The following is a 20,940-nucleotide window of genomic DNA, read 5'->3' as shown; positions in this document are numbered from 1 at the left end:
TGCCCATGACATTACTAATGTTAACCGACTCCACCCTTAATCTGGTTGCTTTTTGTCTTGGTAGCCCAGCTCTTTATGGAGCCTTTTCAGTGAGATGAATTTCATGCAGATACATATTTATAGAGGAGTTTATATGTGTAATTATTTATTTTCTACCTGTCAAAGCGAATAGAAGACATCGTGGCTAGTGACTTACACTTTAGGGGGATACCTGGACTTTTGATTTTTGTAGGTAATTTTCCTTTGTGCTGGCCAGTTGAGGTTTTACCTTTGCTGATACCCAGCTTTTTTTGCTTTTTCCAGGAAATGCTATTGAAAAGAGCTGCAGATCTGGTGGAGGCGCTCTATGGAACACCACACAATAACCAGGTTAGAAGTTCACATCTCACACTCTCTTGAGATTGATTCTTTTCTTTTCTTTTTTGTTTTAATTGAAGTATACTGATCCTGGGCTGGGAAGATCCTCTGGAAAAGGGAAGGGCTACCTACTCCAGTATTCTCGCCTAGAGAATTCCTTGGACAGAAGAGCCTGGCGGGTTGCAAAGTGTTGTAAAGAGTCAGACACAACTGAGCAACTCGCTTTTTCACATAGTTTATGTAGTTGATTAAGCCCAATTCCTCACTTGATAGCTCAAATGGTAAAGAATCCACCTGCCGGTGCAGGAGACACGGGAGACATGGGTTCAATCCCTGGGTGGTGAAGATCCCCTGCAGGAGAGTATGGCAACCCACTCCAGTATTCTTGCCTGGGAAATCCCTTGACAGAGGAGCCTGGTGGGCTACAGTCCATGGGGTCAGAAAGAGCTGGACACAACTGAACACACACCTGCCAGCACAGCTGATTTACAATGTTGTGTTAGTTTTAGGTGTACAGAAAAGTGATTCAGGTATACACACACATATATATCTTTTTTCAGATTATTTTTCCTTCCAGGTTATTACAAAATATTGAGTCTAGTTTGACACCTATTGCTCAATACAAACATTCACCTCCACCTGCCATTTTGTAGGACATCATTTTGAAGCGAGCTGCGGACATCGCTGAAGCCCTCTACAGTGTCCCCAGGAATCCCAGCCAGATCCCAGCTCTCTCCAGCTCCCCGGCTCACAGTGGCATGATGGGCATCAATTCATATGGCAGCCAGCTCGGGGTCAGCATCTCAGAGTCAACACAGGGAAACAATCAAGGTACTTCCTTTCTCAGACTCAAAATACAGACATCTTATGCATTTAAAAGATTGGCTCTGCTGAAGTTGAAAGAAGTGAACGTTTGATTCTTATGTCATGAAAAGAGGGTGTCCTACTCACAACCAGGCAAATCAAAATGATTGCCTGAAGGAAACCCAGAAAAAATGCTCCATCAAAGTGATTCAAAGTACCAGAGGGGGTGCAACTCTCTCTCTGAGCCCGCCTTTGTGTCTGTCCATACTTGTTTTCCTCCTAATAAACACTTTGCTTGTCTCACAACTCAAAAAAAAAAAAAAATGTGTCCTAGATAAGCAATGCAGTCATTGGATTATCTCAACATTAGATGTATTGTTAGATTTTCAATTTTTTAAGTACCAGGTAGAATCCTTCAATGGAAATATTTAAAGATACGATGAAGTATTATGAAATTAGAAGAGTTTAGGCTTACTGCAGACAGATGTACAGGTATTATTTGAATAAAATGTACACTTCTGTTATTGTAATCATCAAAGTGAATAACGGAAAGAAGCAGAGTTATTGCCATTATTGTTACCTGCACTGAAATTACTAGTACCAAGGGTGGATGGCTTATATTTGTTTGGTAACCTCTGTTTGTATATTATCTCATATATGAATATATACAAATGTATGCAAATATATGGGAAACTCAGGTGGCTCAGTGGTAAAGAATCCGCCTGCCAATGTAGGAGATGTAGGAGATGCAGGTTCGACTCCTGGGTTGGGAAAGATCCCTGGAGGAGGAAATGGCAACCAACTCCAGTATTTTTGCCTGGGAAATTCCATGGAAAAAGGAGCCTGGAAGCTTCAGTCCATGGGGTCACAAAGAGTCAGACACAACTTAGTGGCTGAGCGCACACATACATACATACAAATATATATAGACAGCAACACAGCTAACTGTGCTTTCATATATAAAACATATTGTGTAAAGATTTTAGTCACTGAGATTGATTTCATTAAGGTGCTACATTTATCATAAGTCATTTTTTAAAAGGAGTAAATGTTTCTGCTGATATCCCTAATCTTGGGATTATTTTATTTCTAATTTTATTCATCCATTACAAGGGAATTCCTCACTCTCATGCCTAGGGCAAGTTCTTCTTACAGAAATGTGGGTGGGACATTATTACCTTTTGTCCCCCCAAATTTGTGTCATTTCTTTAATACCTTTAGAGACAGTTATCCAACATGGGTTAGTTCAGGCTAGATTAGGTGATGTCTCTGCTAGGGTTTCAGAAATATGGGCAGAAGCAATTCCGCTTATGGACTGGCTCTCCTTTGCATTCCATTGCTGATGCTTCCAAGTCTTTGGTCAAAGGACAGCCCATTTAGATGAACTTGTCAATGCATTTTGAAAACACTCCCCACCTCACCCAACAGGGCACGGTAACAACTTCAAACTTCTATAGCTGTGATCAGTAGAATGCTAGTGGCCCTTGCGATGTTACTAGAATGCCTTTCCTTACCACACCCAGAAAAGACGCTCTGGTGCGTGAAATTTGGGAAACACTAGGTTAGCAAAGTTAAACCAGTTTATTTATTCTCTGTTGTTGCTCAGTCCCTAAGTCATAGCCAACTCTTTGTAACCCCATGGACTGCAGCATAACAGGCTCTCTATTCTTCACTGTCTCCTGGAGTTTGCTCAAATTCATGTCCATTGAGTTGGTGATGCTATCTAACCGTCTCATCTCTCCCACCCCCATCTCCTTTTGCCTTCAATCTTTCCAAGCATCAGAGTCTTTTCCAGTGAGTCAGCTTTTTGCATCAGGTGGCCAAATTATTGGAACTTCAGCACCATGTATGAATCTTCAATGAATGGCCACAGTATGCACCATCTTCCAAGCTTCATTTGACCAGAGAATGCTTTTCTCAGTGACACCCATCAAGTATCTCAGGGGGCTTTAGTGTTACATGAGATATGATTTGGGAGATGTCACTGCACACTGCCCCTTAGTCAACCACTCCTTAGTGTGAGTTGGAGATGTTGACTGCAAATGGGAAAGAGGAGGAAGGTTTTGTGCAGAATGGGGACGAGATAGGAAGGTATGACAAGTATGAAGACGAACTGCAGACTTCCCCCTGCAGCCCACTGTCAGCCTGGTGGAATTCTATAGACTAGGAGCTTTGTGCACCTACGCCGCCATATTTGGTCTCTGCTGTGTGTGTGAATGCACCTGCGCATACAGGCTCATTTATCTGGGCTTTTCTTTGTTGTCCAGGATACATCCGCAACACGAGCAGCATCTCTCCACGGGGCTATTCTTCCAGCTCCACCCCCCAGCAGTCTAACTACAGCACCTCCAGTAACAGCATGAATGGCTACAGCAACGTCCCCATGGCCAACCTGGGTGTTCCAGGGTCACCGGGATTTCTCAACGGCTCCCCCACCGGCTCCCCTTATGGAAGTAAGTGCCTTGTTCCTCAGGCCAGCTTTCCCTGCCTCTCTGTCCCTGGGTTTTACTGTTTAGCCTTTTAAGAGACAGTAGCATATCTGCATTTTAGACTCACGGAGGCGGGGTCCAATTTCCTGATGAAACATCCTTCCTGCCATTTGTACGTCTCCTTTAGTGGACTTGGGCTTATTGGTTTGTGCTGTGCTATGTCGCTAAGTCGCTTCAGTCATATCTCTTTGTGATCCCATGGACTGTAGCCCACCAGGCTCCTCTGTCCATGGGATTCTCTAGGCAAGAATACTAGAGTGGGTTGCCATGCTCCCTTCTAGAGGATCTTCCCAATGCAAGGATTGAACCTGGATCTCCTGCTTTGGCAGAGGGTTCTTTACCACTAGCACCACTTACTCAAAGCCTTTCAAGAGAAAGAAAAGGAGTGAAACTATTTATTCCCTTTTTACAGAGGAGCAATAGATGTGATTTGTGTGGATGGGAATGAGGAATTAAGACTCCATTTCAGTTAACATGCTGTATGCTTTTTTAAAAATTTTATATATATATATATTTTAATTTATATTTATTTATTTTAATTGGAGGCTAGTTACTTTACAATATTGTATTGGTTCTGCCACACATCAACATGAATCCACCATAGGTATACATGTGTTCCCCATCCTGAACCCCCTCCCCGCTCCTTCCCTGTACCATCCCTCCGGGTCATCCCAGTGCACCAGCCCCAAGGATCCTGTATCGAACCTGTATACTTTAAAAAAATTTATTTGGCCATGCCAGGTCTTAGCTGTGGCACACAAGATCTTCAGTTCCTTGACCAGGGGTCATTGAACCTGGGCCCCCTCCATTGGGGCCATGGAGTCTTAGCCACTGGACCACCAGGGAAGTCCTTCTTCCTTAGGCACTTTCAGATATAGTGTTTTATTTAATCTTCACAAGAACTCTCTGAGGTCAGTATTACCTTCTTGTCATCGACAAGGAAGTTTAGGTACCCAGCAGTTAACTGACTTACCCAAGATCACATAGCTAGGATATAGCAAGGCAAGAATCTGGACAGAGCAGATAGCTTCAGTTTTTCTGTGTAGCACATCATCTCCCTTCTCACTTTGCTACATGGCTCTTACCTCCCTTATGTACCTCCAGAGAGATGGAACTTGACTGCGAAATATATGGAGGCAGAAGCTCTTAGTCCTTATCTGTGAATTAACTGCAAGCTAGATGTACTGTGTGCATGCTAAGTTGCTTCAGTCGTGTCCAACTCTTGGTGACCCCATGGACTGGAGCCCACCAGGCTTCTCTGTCTGTGGGATTCTCCAGGCAAGAACACCGGAGTGGGTTGCCATGCTTTCCCTCTAGGGGATCTTCCTGACCCAGGGATCGAACTTGTGGTTTTTATGTCTCCTGCATTGGCAGGCAGGTTCTTTACCACTAGTGCCACCTGGGAAGCCTAAGATGTTCTAGGAAGTTATGAAAACTCATTTGCATGGCACCGGGGGCCAAACTGGGGCCTTATAGAATCATCCCAGGAGGCTGAGAGAAGATGCTTTTCATACCCCAGATAGGGACCACTTCAGGGCAGAGGATAAGCCGTCCTGTAGAGTCTGAAGATTGAGTGGCGTGTCCGTGAAATGCCACAGCTGATTGTAAGGCTCTGCTGAGAGTCCTCTGTGCAGCTAAGCTCTCTCTTCTGAGAGTTCTAGTGCAGCTCAGGACATAACGTGCTCAGGTCTGGAGGCCACTGCTCTTAGTTTTAAGGCCTCTGGTTCCCTGCGGACACTTGCCCAGGAGGTATTTCTGGATTATCTGATTCATTACACTCAGCACTCTGCTCTGTGTGGTGAAGATACAGTAACAAGTCGCAGAGGTAGCAGAGGTTGGTTCTTCCAGGACAACGAAACCCTTGTTATTGCAGATGTTACTGAAAGACTGTGTGGGGGAGTCTGGCTGCTCACCTCTCAGAAGCCAATTAACAGGCCAGGTTGGTGGAAAGGAAAATTTGCTTTTTTTCAGATGCCGGCAACCGGATGGGGTTGGGGGAGGGTGGCACACGTCTGTCCAAAGGCTGACTCCACCACCCCTCCTCTCACTGGGAAGCATTGGGTCAAGAGCATTTATAGACAGAAGGTGGGCAGGGTGGGGGGACAAGACTAAACCTAGAAACAGTAGTCAGCTCTGACAAGTCAGCTTCAGATTGGTCCCTGGTGGTCTGACCAGCATCATCTTGGTTGTTTCAGGTACAGTTAATCTTTAGTTCTAGGGTCCATTTGTTCCCATTTCTCTGTGGCCAGTTATCAGAATTGTGGCAGTGCATGTCCTGGGTACAGTCTGGTCATCACGTAGTAAACTTCTCCACCTGGTGTTTCAGTATCTATAAGACAGTTCACAGGATAGGGCTCAGAATATTATCTATGGCCCTTGAGAAAGAACCGAAAGTCCTTGACTATGCTTAATGACTACATTATTATTATTTAGTGTTCTCTATTTTCCTTTGTTTCCACATTTCTCTGATTAAACTTATTCTTTGATTAAAGTTTTCCACAGTCAAAAAGGCAGGCAGAGGACATGGAGTGGAAGGGCCGTTTCACAGACATGCGTTCTGCGCTGTGACCTGTCAGATGGTCCAGGTCAGTTAGATCAGAGGGACTGAGGAAAACAAATGGTTGTTTGCTTCATTTATTTCCTTGCTTGTTTTTACCTTCTCTTGTTCCAAAAATGTATGGGGGGAATATTTATAGTCATATGAGCAGTATGAAAGTATAAAATGGAAACTAGAAGAAACGGATAAAAGAAAAAAAACATGGATAGGAAAATTAGATGAATCCAAGGGTTAGTGTGGATGCCTTTGGGTCTGTTCAAGGGAGTCATTAACTTGGTTCAGAGGCTTACAACAGTGGTCCCCAAATTTTTTGGCACAAGGGACCAGTTTCTTGGAAGACAATTTTTCCATGGACTGGGGGGGCAGGGAATGGTTTCGGGTTGATCCAAGCACATTATACTTATTGTGGACTTTATTTCTATCTTGCAGCAATCTCAGGATATTCCACTTTGATTTTAGGGTTAGGGTTCACACTCCTATGAGAGTCTAATGCCGCCACTGATCTGACAGGAGGCAGAGCTCAGGCGATAAGGCAAGTGATGGGGAGCAGTTGTAAATACAGAGAAGCTTTGCTCCCTTGATGTTGCTCATCTCCTGCTGTGCAGCCCAGTTCCTAACAGGCCATGGACCAGTACTGGTCCTGGGGATTAGGGACCCCTGGCTAACAAGATGGTAAGGCAAAGAGAGAAACACTATTTGTTATAAAATTCTACGTCCACACATTACTAGTAATAGTAGTAGTCAAAGCTCAGGAGAAACTTGATTTTTCAGTGGCTGAGACCTTGGAGAGATTCTCCCACGCATCCATGTGGAGAGTGGACCCCATGTGCAGAAGGGACCACATCTTAATAGCCCCTACAAGGGATGCAAGGGCAGAAGAACCACTGTGTAAATAACGTCCCATGATAACGGTCACAATAGTACAAGTAATTTACAATTACATTCAACCTTACAGCCTAACAAGCATGCTCACACATGAGTCCAGTCAGATCTTCACAATAACCTTATGAAAGGGGCTTCCCAAGTGGTGCTAGTGGTAAAGAATCCACCTGCAATGCAGGAGATGCAAGAGACATGGGTTTGATCCCTGGGTTGGGAAGATCCCCTGGCAGAGGACATGGCAACCCACTCCAGTATTCTTACCTGGAGAATCCCATGGACAGTGGAGCCTAGTGGGCTACAGTCCATAGGGTTGCAAAGAATCAGACACAATTGAAGTGACTGAGCATGCACACATGGATATAATAATTTATTATGTGTATATAATTAGCATATTTATATAATTATATTCATTAATATAATTTACTTTACTAGTATCATCATCATTTTCCCTTCTAAGATACGAAGGGTTATTAACTGACTTACTCAAGGGCTCATGGCCAATAAACGGAAAAAATGGGGCTAGAACATGTGACATCAGATCCAAGATATCATGTTTTTAAATTATTCAATCATATTAAAGATATTTCATGTATTTATAGCATACTATTGACCTGAGCCATAGGAAACTATCTCTTTTTGATGTCCCAAAATGTGCAATTTCATTATGGCCATACATTTATGAATAAAATATGTATGTTAGGTTGAACTATGTGACACTGTCATTTTCGTAGATCAAAAATAGCTAATATAGGGACTTTCCTGGTGGTCCAGTGGTTAAGACTGTGTGCTCCCAATGCAGGGATCATGGGTTCAATCCCTGGTCAGGGAACTAAGATCCCACATGCGCATGGCATGGCCAAAAAAAAAAAAAAGGTTAATATAACAATGTAGGGTTAAGTGTGGTAATGAGGGAGGGAGAAAGAGGAAAGTAAGACAGGAAGGGGTGGGTGGGGTGTGGATGGACAGAGAGAGAGAGAGAGAGAGAGAGAGAGTGAATGGATGAATAAAATTGCCCATCAGATGTTGATGGTATGATGTTTCTTACTAGATAATTCATTCAATAGGAAGGGACCCTTCCCATCCCAGCCAGTGACAACTTCATTCACTGTCCTTTCTTGATCACTCAATCCCACTGCTACAAGAAAATAGTAACACCCCAAGTCTTCAAATCACCCATTAAAACAAGACAGCATCCACAAATAGAAAGAGGAAGGCTCCCTGCCCAGAGGGAGGGAAACATATTAGATAAGGTCCTCTTGTATTTCCTACTGGGTCTGTGAGACCCCCTTTCACCTTCCTTTTTCGAGGGAAGGTCTGAAGGAATTGCAGACTTGGAATGGGATTCCAAACAATTCATTCTATTACAATAAAATTCCATTCTGTGAAAAAACCGAATACCCCATGGAGTCCATTACAATAGCACATGACCTGTATTTCTACCCACCTAAGTCTCAAATTCTCTGGGAAATACAAAAAGAAAATAAAAGGCTCAGGGGATACCATTTCATCAGTTTAGTTGCTTGTGTCTGATAACACCCTTCTCTTATTTTTCATTTTATTTTTCAAACTAGTCTGATGTGGCCAGGGTGTGCCATGGAGCAATCACTTGCCAGAGACGTTAAAACAGAAATAAAGTCAAGCCTCTTGGTCAAGTTGACTTGCTTTTGTGGCCAATGCAGTGTATCAAAACCCTGCATCTTCACTGCTTTTGCTCTCACACCACTTCAAAAATGGCCAAACAGATGTTTTTTCAATTTCACATACAAACTTCACTTCCTGGCGGTAGTGGTGTGTGCCAAGTTCCAGCTCAGTGCAAGTTTTTATGGCTGAATTCTAAACCCCTGACAATAGGGGCTTATAATGAAATGCTGACAGACCCCTTCACGCCAACAGATGCAATGGCTCGATGCAAAGAAGGATGTGTGCCCCGTGAGTTCCAGCTGGAACCGTGTGAGCCAATCAATCCTAAGAAGCAGAAAAGTGGTTTTTCCTGAACTCCCCATGTTCACAAGAGATTTCTGGGCCAGAAGCACTGGCCTTTCCTTTGGTCTCTATCCGCAAAGAGAGGTGTCCAGAGAAATTTTCAAGTATGCATGATCAACTTTCCTAAAACGGTACATACTGGTGTCCCCAAAGATGTTCTACTCAGCAAGCTTGCAACTCCCAAGGGAACCACTTCTTCCAAAGTTGAATAGTTACCAAGCAGTGCCAAGTTTGAAACAGGATCCATACAGACAGAATCCAACCTGTCCACAGGGATTCTTTTTTTAATTTTTTTTATTATTATTTTTTTTTAGAATGGTAACCATTTTAATTATAAAAAGCTTTCTGAATTAATAGAACACCTAATGAAATCCATTAATTTTTGCATGTATTTTTAATTGGAGGATAAATTGCTTTACAATTTCGTGTTGGTTTCTGCCATACATCAACATGAATCAGCCATCAGTATATACATGTCCCCTTACCTCTTGAAACTCCTTCTCAAGTCTCACCCCATCCCACTCCTCTAGGTCATCACAGAGCACCCATTTTGAGCTCCACAGGGACTCTTACTTCACTTACATACATAGTCTTGGACTGTGCCCCAGGCCTCAGGGTTTTCATATTTTCAAAAATAAATATCAAGACATTTTTTCTATTGTAGAGTATTAAATGATTATGTAGAACATTTAGAACACAGATGATGATAGCTTTTATTGTATTATTATTTAAAAATATTTATTCATTTATTTTGCTGCATTGGGTCTGTGCTGCTGCTTGGGCTTCCTCTAGTTGTGATGAGCAGGGGCTACTCTCTAGTTGTGGGGCACAGGCTTCTCATTGCAGTGACTTCTCTTGCTGTGGACCACGGGCTCTAGAGCGCAGGCTTTAGTAATGGTGGCTCATGGGGCTTAGCTGCGTCAAGGCATGTGGGATCATAGCTCCTGGATCAGGGATCCAACCTGTGTCCCAAGCATTGGCTAGTGCATTCTTAACCACTTGACCACCAGCGAAGTCCTGACAATAGCTTTTAAAAGAAAGCATTACTCCTGCCATTAAAACAAAACAAAACAAACAAACAACAAAAACACCTTATTAACACTTTGGTGTGTTTCTATTGTCTTTTTCTTCAGAAAGGGGGAAAAAAATCATAGGACAAGGAGTTGAACATGACTTGGCAACTGAACAAAATGACAATTGTAACCTCATTATAGACGCTTTGAAAAGCATTTCTAGATAAAAAGGAAACAAAATGATACACTTTATTTCTTTGCAGAGGTAACCAGTGGTAACTTTCAAAGTAAGCCTTGCAGTCATGGATAGATATATTTTGAAAATTGCAGCATCTGCTCTGATGCACAGCTAATGGGCTTCTGTCATAAGATGAATGAAAAAGAGAGTAGAAGAAAAATGACAATATTCTCAAAGTCACAGATATGAAGCTAGGCTCCATAAAATTCATCAGTGATATAGACCTGTGTTCTAAGAATGGAAAACAGATATTAGGAGTGACGTTTACATTGCAAAGTTAACTACAATCAACAAGGTTTTCCCAGGAATTTGTAAATTTATTGGTGCTTTGCTTTTTTTGTAGCAGAAAGGTTAACAGGTAACCTTGTTTACAGGCAATTAAGCCTCAGATTGAAGAGAAATGTTAACGTCAGGAAAGCTATTATGTCTATTGCTAAGGATTGTATTATTTTTTACCAAAGAAATAAGAGATTTTTCCATTTGTTTCTTTTAACAGCTTTTACTGTTTTCTGCTACATCAAAAGTAATACATATTCATTATAGAAAATTTTGAAAATATAGATGAGTAAAAGGAAGAAATTCAAGAATTTTCACAATCCTGTCTGCTAGATAATGTCATTAAAAATTTGGGTGTGGGAATTCCCTGGCAGTCCAGTGGTTAGGACTCCGATCTCTCACTGCGGAGGGCCCAGGTTCAGTCCCTGATCGTGGAACTAAGATCCAACAAGCCACGTGGTGCAGCCAAAAAAAAAAAAACAAACAAACAAAAAAAAAAAATTAGATGCCTATCACATCCTATTACACTTTTGTTTTGTATGTTTTTTTTAAAAGTAAAAGTGGGTTCATTGTCTATATTATTGTGTTCTGCTGTACTCATCTGAGGATGCATATCTTTCCATGCCATTAAACACTCTTCTTTAATCTTAGTTTTAACATTTGTGTAGTGTTCCATTTCATGGATTTAATATAGTTTATCCTATTGCTAGTCATTTCACTTATTTCCCAGTTTTTCATGATTATAAAAATGTCCTTGGATTTTTTTTTTTTTTGCACATTTATGATTACCTCCTTGGAATTAATTTCTGGAAATTAAATTACTGGGTTAAAAGACAGGGACGTTTTCAAATTCTTTGATACATATTACCAAAGTTCCTCCAGAGAGGTTAGCACTCCCCTTAGAAAAGGAGAGTATCTGTTTCCCTGCCTTCTTAATTTTTTCTTAATCTTTATCAATTTGGCAAGTGGAAAATAACATCTCATTACTGTTTTAATTTGCATCTGATTACTAATTGGTCTGACCATTTATAGGTCTATAAAGGTCTTTTGGTTATTTTCATTTTTCCTTCTGTGACATTTCTTTTCATGTCCTTTGCCTATTTTTCTATTGGGACATTTCCTGATTAGTTTATAAAAACCTATTAGCTACTGAGGATCTGAATATATCTAAATAAATTATGAAAAATATTTTTCCTAATTTGTCATTTGCCTTTTCTGTATGTGTTATAGATATTTTTTGTTACATGACAAATCTATCTTATGATGTTCTGTTTAGGCTTTGGGGTGGAAAGGATGAGGTAAATTATATAACTTCCTCATTTTTCTACTAGCTCCTTTATAATTTTGTTTTTAAAAATAACCCTTTAATCTATTTAGATTTATTTTTGTGTTTAATATGAAGATGCACTCTAAATTTTGTCTCCAAATGGCTAGTGTATTGTTCCTATGTGTTTATTTCCCCACTAATTTGAAATGTCACCTTTATTAAGTTTTAATTCTCCTATATATCCAGGTCTATTTCTGGACTCTATTTTCTCCAAGGATTTGTCTGTCTATGTCTATGCTGGTATAACACTGATTTCATTGGTATAGATCTATAATAAGTTTTAATATCTGTTAAGATATTAAGACTTCTTTAAAAAAATTTAAATGAAACTTCTGGCTCTTACAGCATTTTTTAAAATAAACATAGAAATTATGTTTGCTAACATATGCATATTAAAATTCCTTTTAGGATTTTTATTATAAACGTATTAAATTTTAAATTTGTATATAATCTGACATTTTGCAAAAATTTTGTTTAAAATATTTTAAATGGGCACTTTGCAGCTCTGTGTTTATTCAACTCTGCAGCAATTTTATGTCACTTGGTGAAGTCTGAGATGACTCCTTTCCCACTGAGAGGTGGCCACGCTAATAAGCATGCTTTAGGATCTGTTACTAGAAATGACTTATATGCTGAATATAAATGGAATTAAGTATATGTATGCATGTGTGTGTGCATGCCTAATTCACATTATAAAAACCCTCCTTTCTCATGCTGTATGAGGGGAGATTCTGCTATTGCAGACCCAGAAACCAAGGCGCCATTTTGGTACCCACATGGATCACGTGGTATGGCAGAGACTGGATGGTGGTCAGAATCAGGGGTTTCCACATATCAGCTTTCCTTTGGCCTCTAATTCTGGGCCTTACAGAAAGAGGAGAGGTCCCAGCCACTCACCCTGTGCGCACACACACATTTCACTGATGCTAAAACCAAGGCTAGAGAGGAGACTGACTTGGACCTGCGAATAAAATCCATTCTCCAGGCTTAACCCTGTGCCCTCTCCCATGTGCATGCATGCTAAGGTGCTTCGGTTGTATCTGACTCTTTGCCACCCTGTGGACTGTGACCCCACTAGGCTCCTCTGTCCATGGGATTCTCTAGCCAAGAATCCTGGAGTGAGTTACCATGCCCTCCTCCAGGGGATCTTCCTGACCCAGGGATCAAACTCCTGTCTCTTATGTCTTGTGTATTGGCAGGCGGATTCTTTACCACTAGCGCTACAAATACCACCAATTATTTTCTTTTGAAGACTGGGATGTATTCCAGTGCTTCCTTTTGCATTGCCCTTTAAACCAGGACCATTTCAGGATGAGCAGTTTTTAGATAAAGCTTTTTTTTTTTTAAGTCTTTGGTTTGTAGATCAGCTGTAAAAGACATTGCATGGGAGGCATGCCGTATTATTGCTTTGTATACTCCATTGTGTGAACACAGCCGAATGTCTACGTTTATAGGGAGAGGGGAAAAATGAGGATGGAGTCTTGCAAAGGCCATCAGAACACTGGACCTCCAAAATTCACCTTATACTTGAAACATTAACTCACATTCATGTCCTCAGTTTCAGATTTACTTGTGGACTATCTGGACTACTGATGATATGAAGTAGAAGTCAGCACTCTTAGCCTTTATTATGGCCTTTGCCATATGTTCCAGTAATTCTAAGTCATATGACTTGGGACAGTTCAGAATTCTGGACACTATGCTAGAATGAGTCCCTGAAACTTGACCATATACTATAAAATGCTCTCTCTAACAATTTTACATGTGTGAACTCAAGTTTACCTCTTTTTCGAGCAAATTGAACCTGGAAGAAAATTATCTTCTTGTATGATGTAAGTTGGTGGAGTATCTGACATTAATGGGTGGGGCACTTTGTTGTGTAAGTTGCCTTTATTTTTCTTGGAAATCACAACAGTTAGCTTTTGGCTTCCTTGAAGTCATTTTAATGTTAATACTGGTGTGTTTTTTTTCCTACACATTACATCAGAGGAGGCTGCCTTGCAGCTTTATTTCCCAGGAGCTCTGAAAGTAGAGGGAGAAGGGAGGTAATCTCTTCAATGTTAATAAACTTTTACATTTAATGAGGAAGTGGCCCATAGAGATGGCACACTCTGAGAAGATGCCTACCCTACAGAGCAAATCTCTGGTGCCCTGAGAACTGCCAGGGAGGCACATGGATCCCAGACAAGATTACATTTTAGGATTAAAAAAAAAAAAGAGGTTTCTGTTTTTTAGTAGACTTGATCATTTTTCAGAGGTTGGTCTTAGCCTTCTCGTGTTGAGCTTCTATTGGGTTGGCCAAAAAGTTTGTTTGGGTTTTTCTACAATACCTTTCAGAGAAATCTGAACAAATGTTTTGGCCAACCCAGTACTTGTGGATTAAGACCTATCACAATATGACCTCCTGCTGATGCCTTCCTGACTCTTCCAGGCAGAAAAGCACCCGGCCCGGATGTATCTCCTTAGCATCATGTTCACACCAATACGATGATGACCCTACTCATTGTTTCATTTGTCTATTCCTTCCAAGGGACAGGGCAGGGTCATTGTCACATTCAACTTCTTCTCAAATCCCTGGAATCTGGAACAATGCCTGGAACAAACGCGTAATTTTGCAATCAGTATGTACTGGTTGTATGTACCGAAGAAAGAACTTAACTCCTAGATCTTTCTCTTTCTAAAGAAGGACTGTCCTTTGCTTTCCAGTCATGTCATCAAGTCCCACTGTTGGATCTTCCAGCACATCCTCCATCCTCCCGTTTTCTTCTTCAGTTTTTCCTGCTGTCAAACAGAAGAGTGCCTTTGCCCCTGTCATCAGGCCCCAAGGCTCCCCTTCGCCTGCCTGCTCCAGTGGCAATGGAAACGGATTCAGAGGTAAGCAAGCTGTAGCACCTTGGGAGTCAGCGTGGTTCATGTGCCACAGAGTCCACAAAGTGACAGCAAACAGCCCTGCAGCCTTCTGTGTCTCTAGCCATTTCCCTACAAGGAGATGCTTTGGTGTTTTCATCGTGGGACCAGCATGACTTGTAGAACTGGGCTAGTTCTCTATCCTAGGGCAAGATGGGGGAATAATAGAGGAGTCAGACAACTCTGCAAGGACACAGAATAGGTAGGGTGGTGGCTCAGACGGTAAAGAATCCACCTGCAGTGTGGGAGACATGGGTTCAGTCCCTGGGTTGGGAAAATCCCCTGGAAGAGGGCATGGCAACCCACTCCAGTAGTCTTGCCTGGAAAATCCCCAGGGACATAGAAGCTTAGTGGGCTACAGTCCACGGGGTTGCAAAGAGTCAGACATGACTGAGCAACTAAGAACAGAGCCATGTGGACCCTCCAGGAGTGTCTGGACTCCCCAGATGTTGCCTTTTTTTTTTTTTTTTTAAAGCTCTACTGGGTCGTCGTTGCTGTGCAAACTTTTCTCTAGTTGCAGCAAGTGAGGGCTGCTCTCTAGTTGTGGTGTGAGGGCTTTTCTTGTTGCTGAGCACAAGCTCTAGAGCACCAGGCTTCAGTAGTTGTGGGTCCCAGTTTCTGGAGCACAGGCTCAGTAGTTGTGGTGCATGGGCTTAGTTCCTCCACAGTACATGGGATCTTCCTGGATCAGGGATCAAACCTGTGTCTGCTGCATTGGCAAGTGCATTCGTCACCACTGAGCTGCCAGGGAAGCCCTCCAGACCTCGCTTTTCACAAGCCCATGTCACTATTTCCCTTAAGGTACCTGACCACCACAGCAGGTGCCACGTGAATCGGCTTGCCACCCACACTGCATTCCCAGTCCCATGGCACCAATGGACAAGATCCATCAGAAGCAACCAGCGAGTTCTGAGAATTCTGGTTTCATGCTGGTGAAATTGATAGCAGGTGCCCAATCAGGGGTGGGGTAGAGAAGAAAGGAAGAAAGATATACTGTGTCTAAGAACAAGCATTAATATCACCCATCAGACTTGTTCTTCAGTGATGTCCTAAAATATAATATGACATGATGTAGCATGCATATGATGAGCACATGAGAATCTAATCACCTCACTGTGAATGGGAGCAGCTGATGGCATGAGAGCAAATTGGAAACTGCTGAGCGCTGGGGGAGCCTGACGCCCCACATTATTTTTAGGCTGCTCCTTGCATCTTGACATGCAAAACATTCACGACAGGTGGTGTTGGATAAAACCAAAGAGGGCAGAAGTTCGGATAACCCCTCGTGGATCAAAGCCTCTGAGGTCAGCACAGCCTCGATGGACCGTGTTGACCTTGGAACTGCATCTGCCTGGTGGCTTTATGATTGCACAGGGGATCCTGAGCCTTGTGTGGGGGCGGGATACTTGTGAGGGTGTCTTCGCTAGCTGGCGCTGAGCACGGCTCTGGGAGGTATGGCCTGTTCCTGCCACGTCTCTACCATTTGAGTGATGGTGCCTCCTCGAAGTCAAGTGACTTGACAGACAAACTGTGAAATAAGATTTGAAAATCCAGCCCTCAGAAGAGCCCCTGAAAATTCTTTTGCTTCTAATGAGACAAAGCAGCTGGGTCTACATGCCACCCAGCATGGGAATAGTTGGAAACATCTGTATATTTGAAGGGAAAAAAAAAATATATATATATATATATATATATATTTTGCTTTTCATCCAGATGTCAGATTCAGTGAGAAGCAGGCTGAGGCTGTAGCTAGGCATCTCCACTGCCCTGTCTCTCATCAAGGACCAGTGGTTTCTAGCCTAGCATGAGGGGACATGCCCAGAACTTTCCCCATGATGGCCTTACCTCCAGACTGGAATAAGAGAACAGTTGCTGAATTTTTAAAAATTTATTTATTTTTAATTGAAGGATAATTGCTTTACAATATTATGTTGGTTTCTGCCATACATGACCATGAATCAGCCATAGCTATACCACCCACCCCTCTAAGTTGTCACAGAGCTCCGGTTTGAGTTCCCTGAGTCATACAGCAAATTCCCACTGGCTATCTATCTCATATATGGTAGTCTATATATTTCCATATTTTGTATTGGAGTATAGGGGATGATTCAGTGGTAAAGAATCTGCCTGCCAATGCAAGAGATGTGGGTTCAATCCCTGGGTAGAGAAGATCCCCTGAAGTGGGGCATGGCAACCCACTCCAGTATTCTTGCCTGGGAAATCACATGGACAGAGAAGCCTGGCGGACTACAGTCCATGAGGTCGCAAAGAGTCAGATGGGACTTAGCAACTAAACAACAACATAGCTGATTAACAGTTTTAGGTGAACAGCAAAGGAACTCAGCCATACATATACATATATCCATTCTCCCCCAAACTCCCCTCCCATCCAGGCTGCCACATAACATTGAGCAGAGTTCCCTGTGCTGTACAGTAGGTCCCTGTTGGTTATCCGTTTTAAGTATAACAATTGCTGAATTTTTGCCACATCTTCCCCTTCCCCGCCACCTCTTCAGCAGTGATGGCTCCCCTTTCCAAGTCTTATGGTTTTAGTCATGTCCCTTAAGTCTGGTGGGGGCCACACAGGTCTCATCAGGGAAATGCAGAGTGAGAGGCCCAAGAAGGACTAAAGTTGAGTGCAGTGTCAGAAGAGGAAAAGGAGGGTACAGCTTTTTCCTCCCTCCAGGCAACTCTTGCCAATATTTTCAGCTTCACTTGGAGGAAGAAAAGTATAACTTGACTGCCACCTGCCACCCCTCTCTCATGCAGGGACAGAATTGGGGAGCAGAGCTAGTTGACTCAGATTTTTGGGGTCTTTGGTATCTAGGGTGACCCACCTAGGAGTCCTACCTGGCTCTTGGCCCTCAGAGAGGCCAGGACAAATATTTTACTGGCTGCCGTGGCCTGGAATCCCCACTGTGCTGGTGGATGCATGCCCAAGGCCCTCTGTGGTCCACTGGTCAGAATGGAGTTGTGTGACCCTATGGACCGTAGCCCATCAGGCTTTTCTGTCCATGGGGTTCTCCAGGCAAGAAAACTGGAGTGGGTTGCCCTTTCCTCCTCCAGGTTGGAGTCCTAAAACTCCCTCCAAATTCCCTTGGTGATTTGAACCTTAAGACGGAGGAGGAGGATGGGGAGGGGCTGGAGAAGGAAAAGGTGGAAGAGAAGGAGAAAAGAACAAAAAGGACACTTAAATTAGGAATTGGAGACTAAAAAACTTAGAAAGAACTATGGAAATATAAAGTTGTGCATGGAGAAATAATTCTTCGGAGAACCTCAAGGACTACCCACGGTGGGAAGAACACTGGAACAATGGGACATGACATTAATCAGAGTTCCCTGTGCTACACAGTATGCCCTTGTGTATGAACTTGACTTCATCAGATGTTGCTGGAATTGGAGCTCAGCCTCCCTCATGCTGGGGCATCTATACTAGTCACTGTCATCCAAGAACCTTGGGTTCCTAGACTGTTAAACAGGAGAACTGATTGCTCTCTCTCAAGGTTGTTGAGAAGTTATGTGTGTGAAGAACCAGGAAAAGCAAAGGACGTGCCTGGCAGAGAGAGGCTGGGGCTGACAAAGGATGCCTTCCAGAAGCCTTCACTCCTGTTCTTCCTCATTTGGACCAGGTGACCAGCAGTTCAAGGTCCAGCAACACCAGGTGTCCGGTTGGTGCAGAGACAGAGAGAGCTGAGCTGACCTTGAATGTGCTGCCCACAGACACTGAATGAAGGGATCCTGGGGTGGTGGCGGCTGAACGGTGGGATGCTCCATCTCTTGAGGGACAGACAGTGGGAGAGTGAAAAGATGGTCTGAGGTGGAGCCTGAAAATCACAGGCTGAGAGGGAGGTTCTTCTCTTCTCCTGCTGTAAGGTGAGGTGGTCTCAGTTGCCCGCAGGAAGATTGCACAGCCAACACTCTCCAAGACTCGTGGACAGTGCCTGGACCCTACATGTTAGATGCTGGACCGAGCACTTTACACGAATTATCTTGTTCCAGCATCCTGTGAGCCAAAGGCAAAGGTCATCCAGTTATCACCATGTCTAGTTAAGGAGCTCACCCAGGACCACACAGCCAGTGACTGAAGAACTTGAGCTCAGACATTTTGACCCCAGAGCCTGAGTTCTGGCAGCCCTTAGACTCTCCGGGGACAGAAATATTATAGTAGTTCCTCTCTTCAGCATTCATCCGTACCTACTTTCTACCTGAACTGAAGAGTAACTGTTACAATTCCCATAAAATGTCAAAGGTAAAAAGAAATTGGACAACGTGCAGTTACGCACTTTCCCAATTAACTTTTGCTTTGTGTCTGTTGGTGACAGTTTCTTTTTTAAAAAAACTTTTTATTTTGCATTGGGGTGTAGCCGATTAACAATGCTGTGATACTTTCAGGCGAACATCAAAGGGCCTCGGCCATACATATACAGGTGTCTGTTTCCCCGCAAACTCCCTTCCCATCCAGGCTGCCACATGATATTGAGCAGAGTTCTCTGTGCTGTACAGTAGACCCTTATTGGTTATCCATTTTAAATATAGCAGTGTGATGGACATGCACACACTGGCAACGGTTTCTACAAGCAAGAAGTCAGGGTCACCACGGAGCAGAGTCTCGCCCACCCAAGTGCCCAACGTGACACCAGGAAGAAGCAAAATCCGTGAAATATGTTTTTCTCCAGACATGCAGTGGATCTTGTTCTCGGAGAGGCTCTGCCCTTTTAATAAGCCCTTTAGATAACTCTCTTGAGGATGCAGGAAAAGGAAGGGGCTGATGAGGCTGAAGTGTAATAGACAAGTTAAAGTTGAAAACGTGAGCCCCGGACCTACTGCCGGGGAGCTCAACGTGCCCTATTCATTTCCCCCACCTTCCACCTCATTTATCAGGCATTCACAGTTGATGAGTATAGATTGTCAAGATGATATTATGCACTATGTGCCAGATTCATTTTCCAGCTCCCTCCAGGAGAAAAAAAAAAATAGAATAATAAAAAAAACCAAAACCCTCCTACACTCTGGGATAATTACCAGAGTTCCTATATCTCCAAATCATCGGGGAGTGTCCAGAATTGAACTGCCTTTATTGAAAAGTTACATCGATTCAATATATAGTAATACAGGCAAAAATAATTAAGGCTTTGCTAGCTGTGTAAGACCTTAATCCGGATCTCACAAACATTCAATAAAGGCTGTATGGGCAGGGAAATAGACGGCTGACAATCTTGTCTGAGAAGACGAGCTGGCATAGAGAGAAGGGGTAGAGAGAGAGGGAGAAGGAGCAAGGAGGGGAGGGGGTAGGAAAGAAGGAAGGAAGGAAGTGGGTGGAGAGAGATGTTGGAAGAAGCAGGAAGAATTTTGGCCATTTGCTTATAAGCCTAGTGAGCACCATTTGGCCAAACGCTTCTGTGATGTTTGATAAGCCCTCTAGATGAGGCTTTGACAATAAAACTTAAAGGATCAAATTCTAGATACAGTGTGACATTTGGACACAAGGAAACTACTCTGCCAGGTTCCAAGAATGTGCAAGTTCGGTGGGTTCACCCCCGAAAGCCAAGGCCAAAGGGATGCATTTTGGTGTGTGATTTTTCTACATTGTGCTGACGCTGCTTTACTTTTCATATCAAGGGGACACCTTGAACCTGATACTGCCCAGACAGGCATTTTCCACTTGACCAGATGGATACTGCACTAGGGACTAGGATGGATGGATGGACTAGGGCACTGGACACTGCACTTGGATTGGGGATGAAGAGTAGAGATTGGGGTGACTCCTAAATCAGGGCTAAATTAAGTTAGCCCTTCTGTTCCAGTGAATCAGCATCCCTTAGTGAATGGCCATCACAGATAGTGAAAGTGAAAGTCGCTCAGTTGTGTGTCTGATTCTTTGCGACCCCATGGACTATACAGTCCATGAATTCTCCAGGCCAGAATACTGGAGTGGGTAGCCTTTCCCTTCTCCAGTAGATCTTCCCAACCTAGGAATAGAACCGGGGTCTCCTGCATTGCAGGTGGATTCTTTACCAACTGAACTATGAGGGAAGCCCAGATAGTGGTGCACCCCAAAGGAAGATGAACCAGTTAGAAAACTCATCAAATTTCAGCTAGAATGGATA

General features: G+C 43.0%; 1 protein-coding gene across 1 annotated transcript in view; it reads left to right on the top strand.

Annotated features, from left to right (window-relative positions):
- Window positions 1–20,940, top strand: part of EBF2 (EBF transcription factor 2) — a 221,448-nt gene that overhangs the window by 196,901 nt on the left and 3,607 nt on the right. The window contains exons 12-15 of the mRNA XM_055578771.1: window positions 304–369; window positions 1,011–1,188; window positions 3,429–3,614; window positions 14,633–14,800. Of these exons, the coding sequence (XP_055434746.1) occupies window positions 304–369; window positions 1,011–1,188; window positions 3,429–3,614; window positions 14,633–14,800 (598 nt within the window). The remainder of the gene's footprint in view (window positions 1–303; window positions 370–1,010; window positions 1,189–3,428; window positions 3,615–14,632; window positions 14,801–20,940) is intronic.

This window comes from Bubalus kerabau, chromosome 4, assembly GCF_029407905.1.
Source record: "Bubalus kerabau isolate K-KA32 ecotype Philippines breed swamp buffalo chromosome 4, PCC_UOA_SB_1v2, whole genome shotgun sequence".
NCBI classification, from domain to species: Eukaryota; Metazoa; Chordata; class Mammalia; order Artiodactyla; family Bovidae; genus Bubalus; species Bubalus kerabau.
The sequence above is the reverse complement of the archived record's forward strand: the minus strand, read 5'-3'. Positions and strand labels throughout refer to the sequence as shown.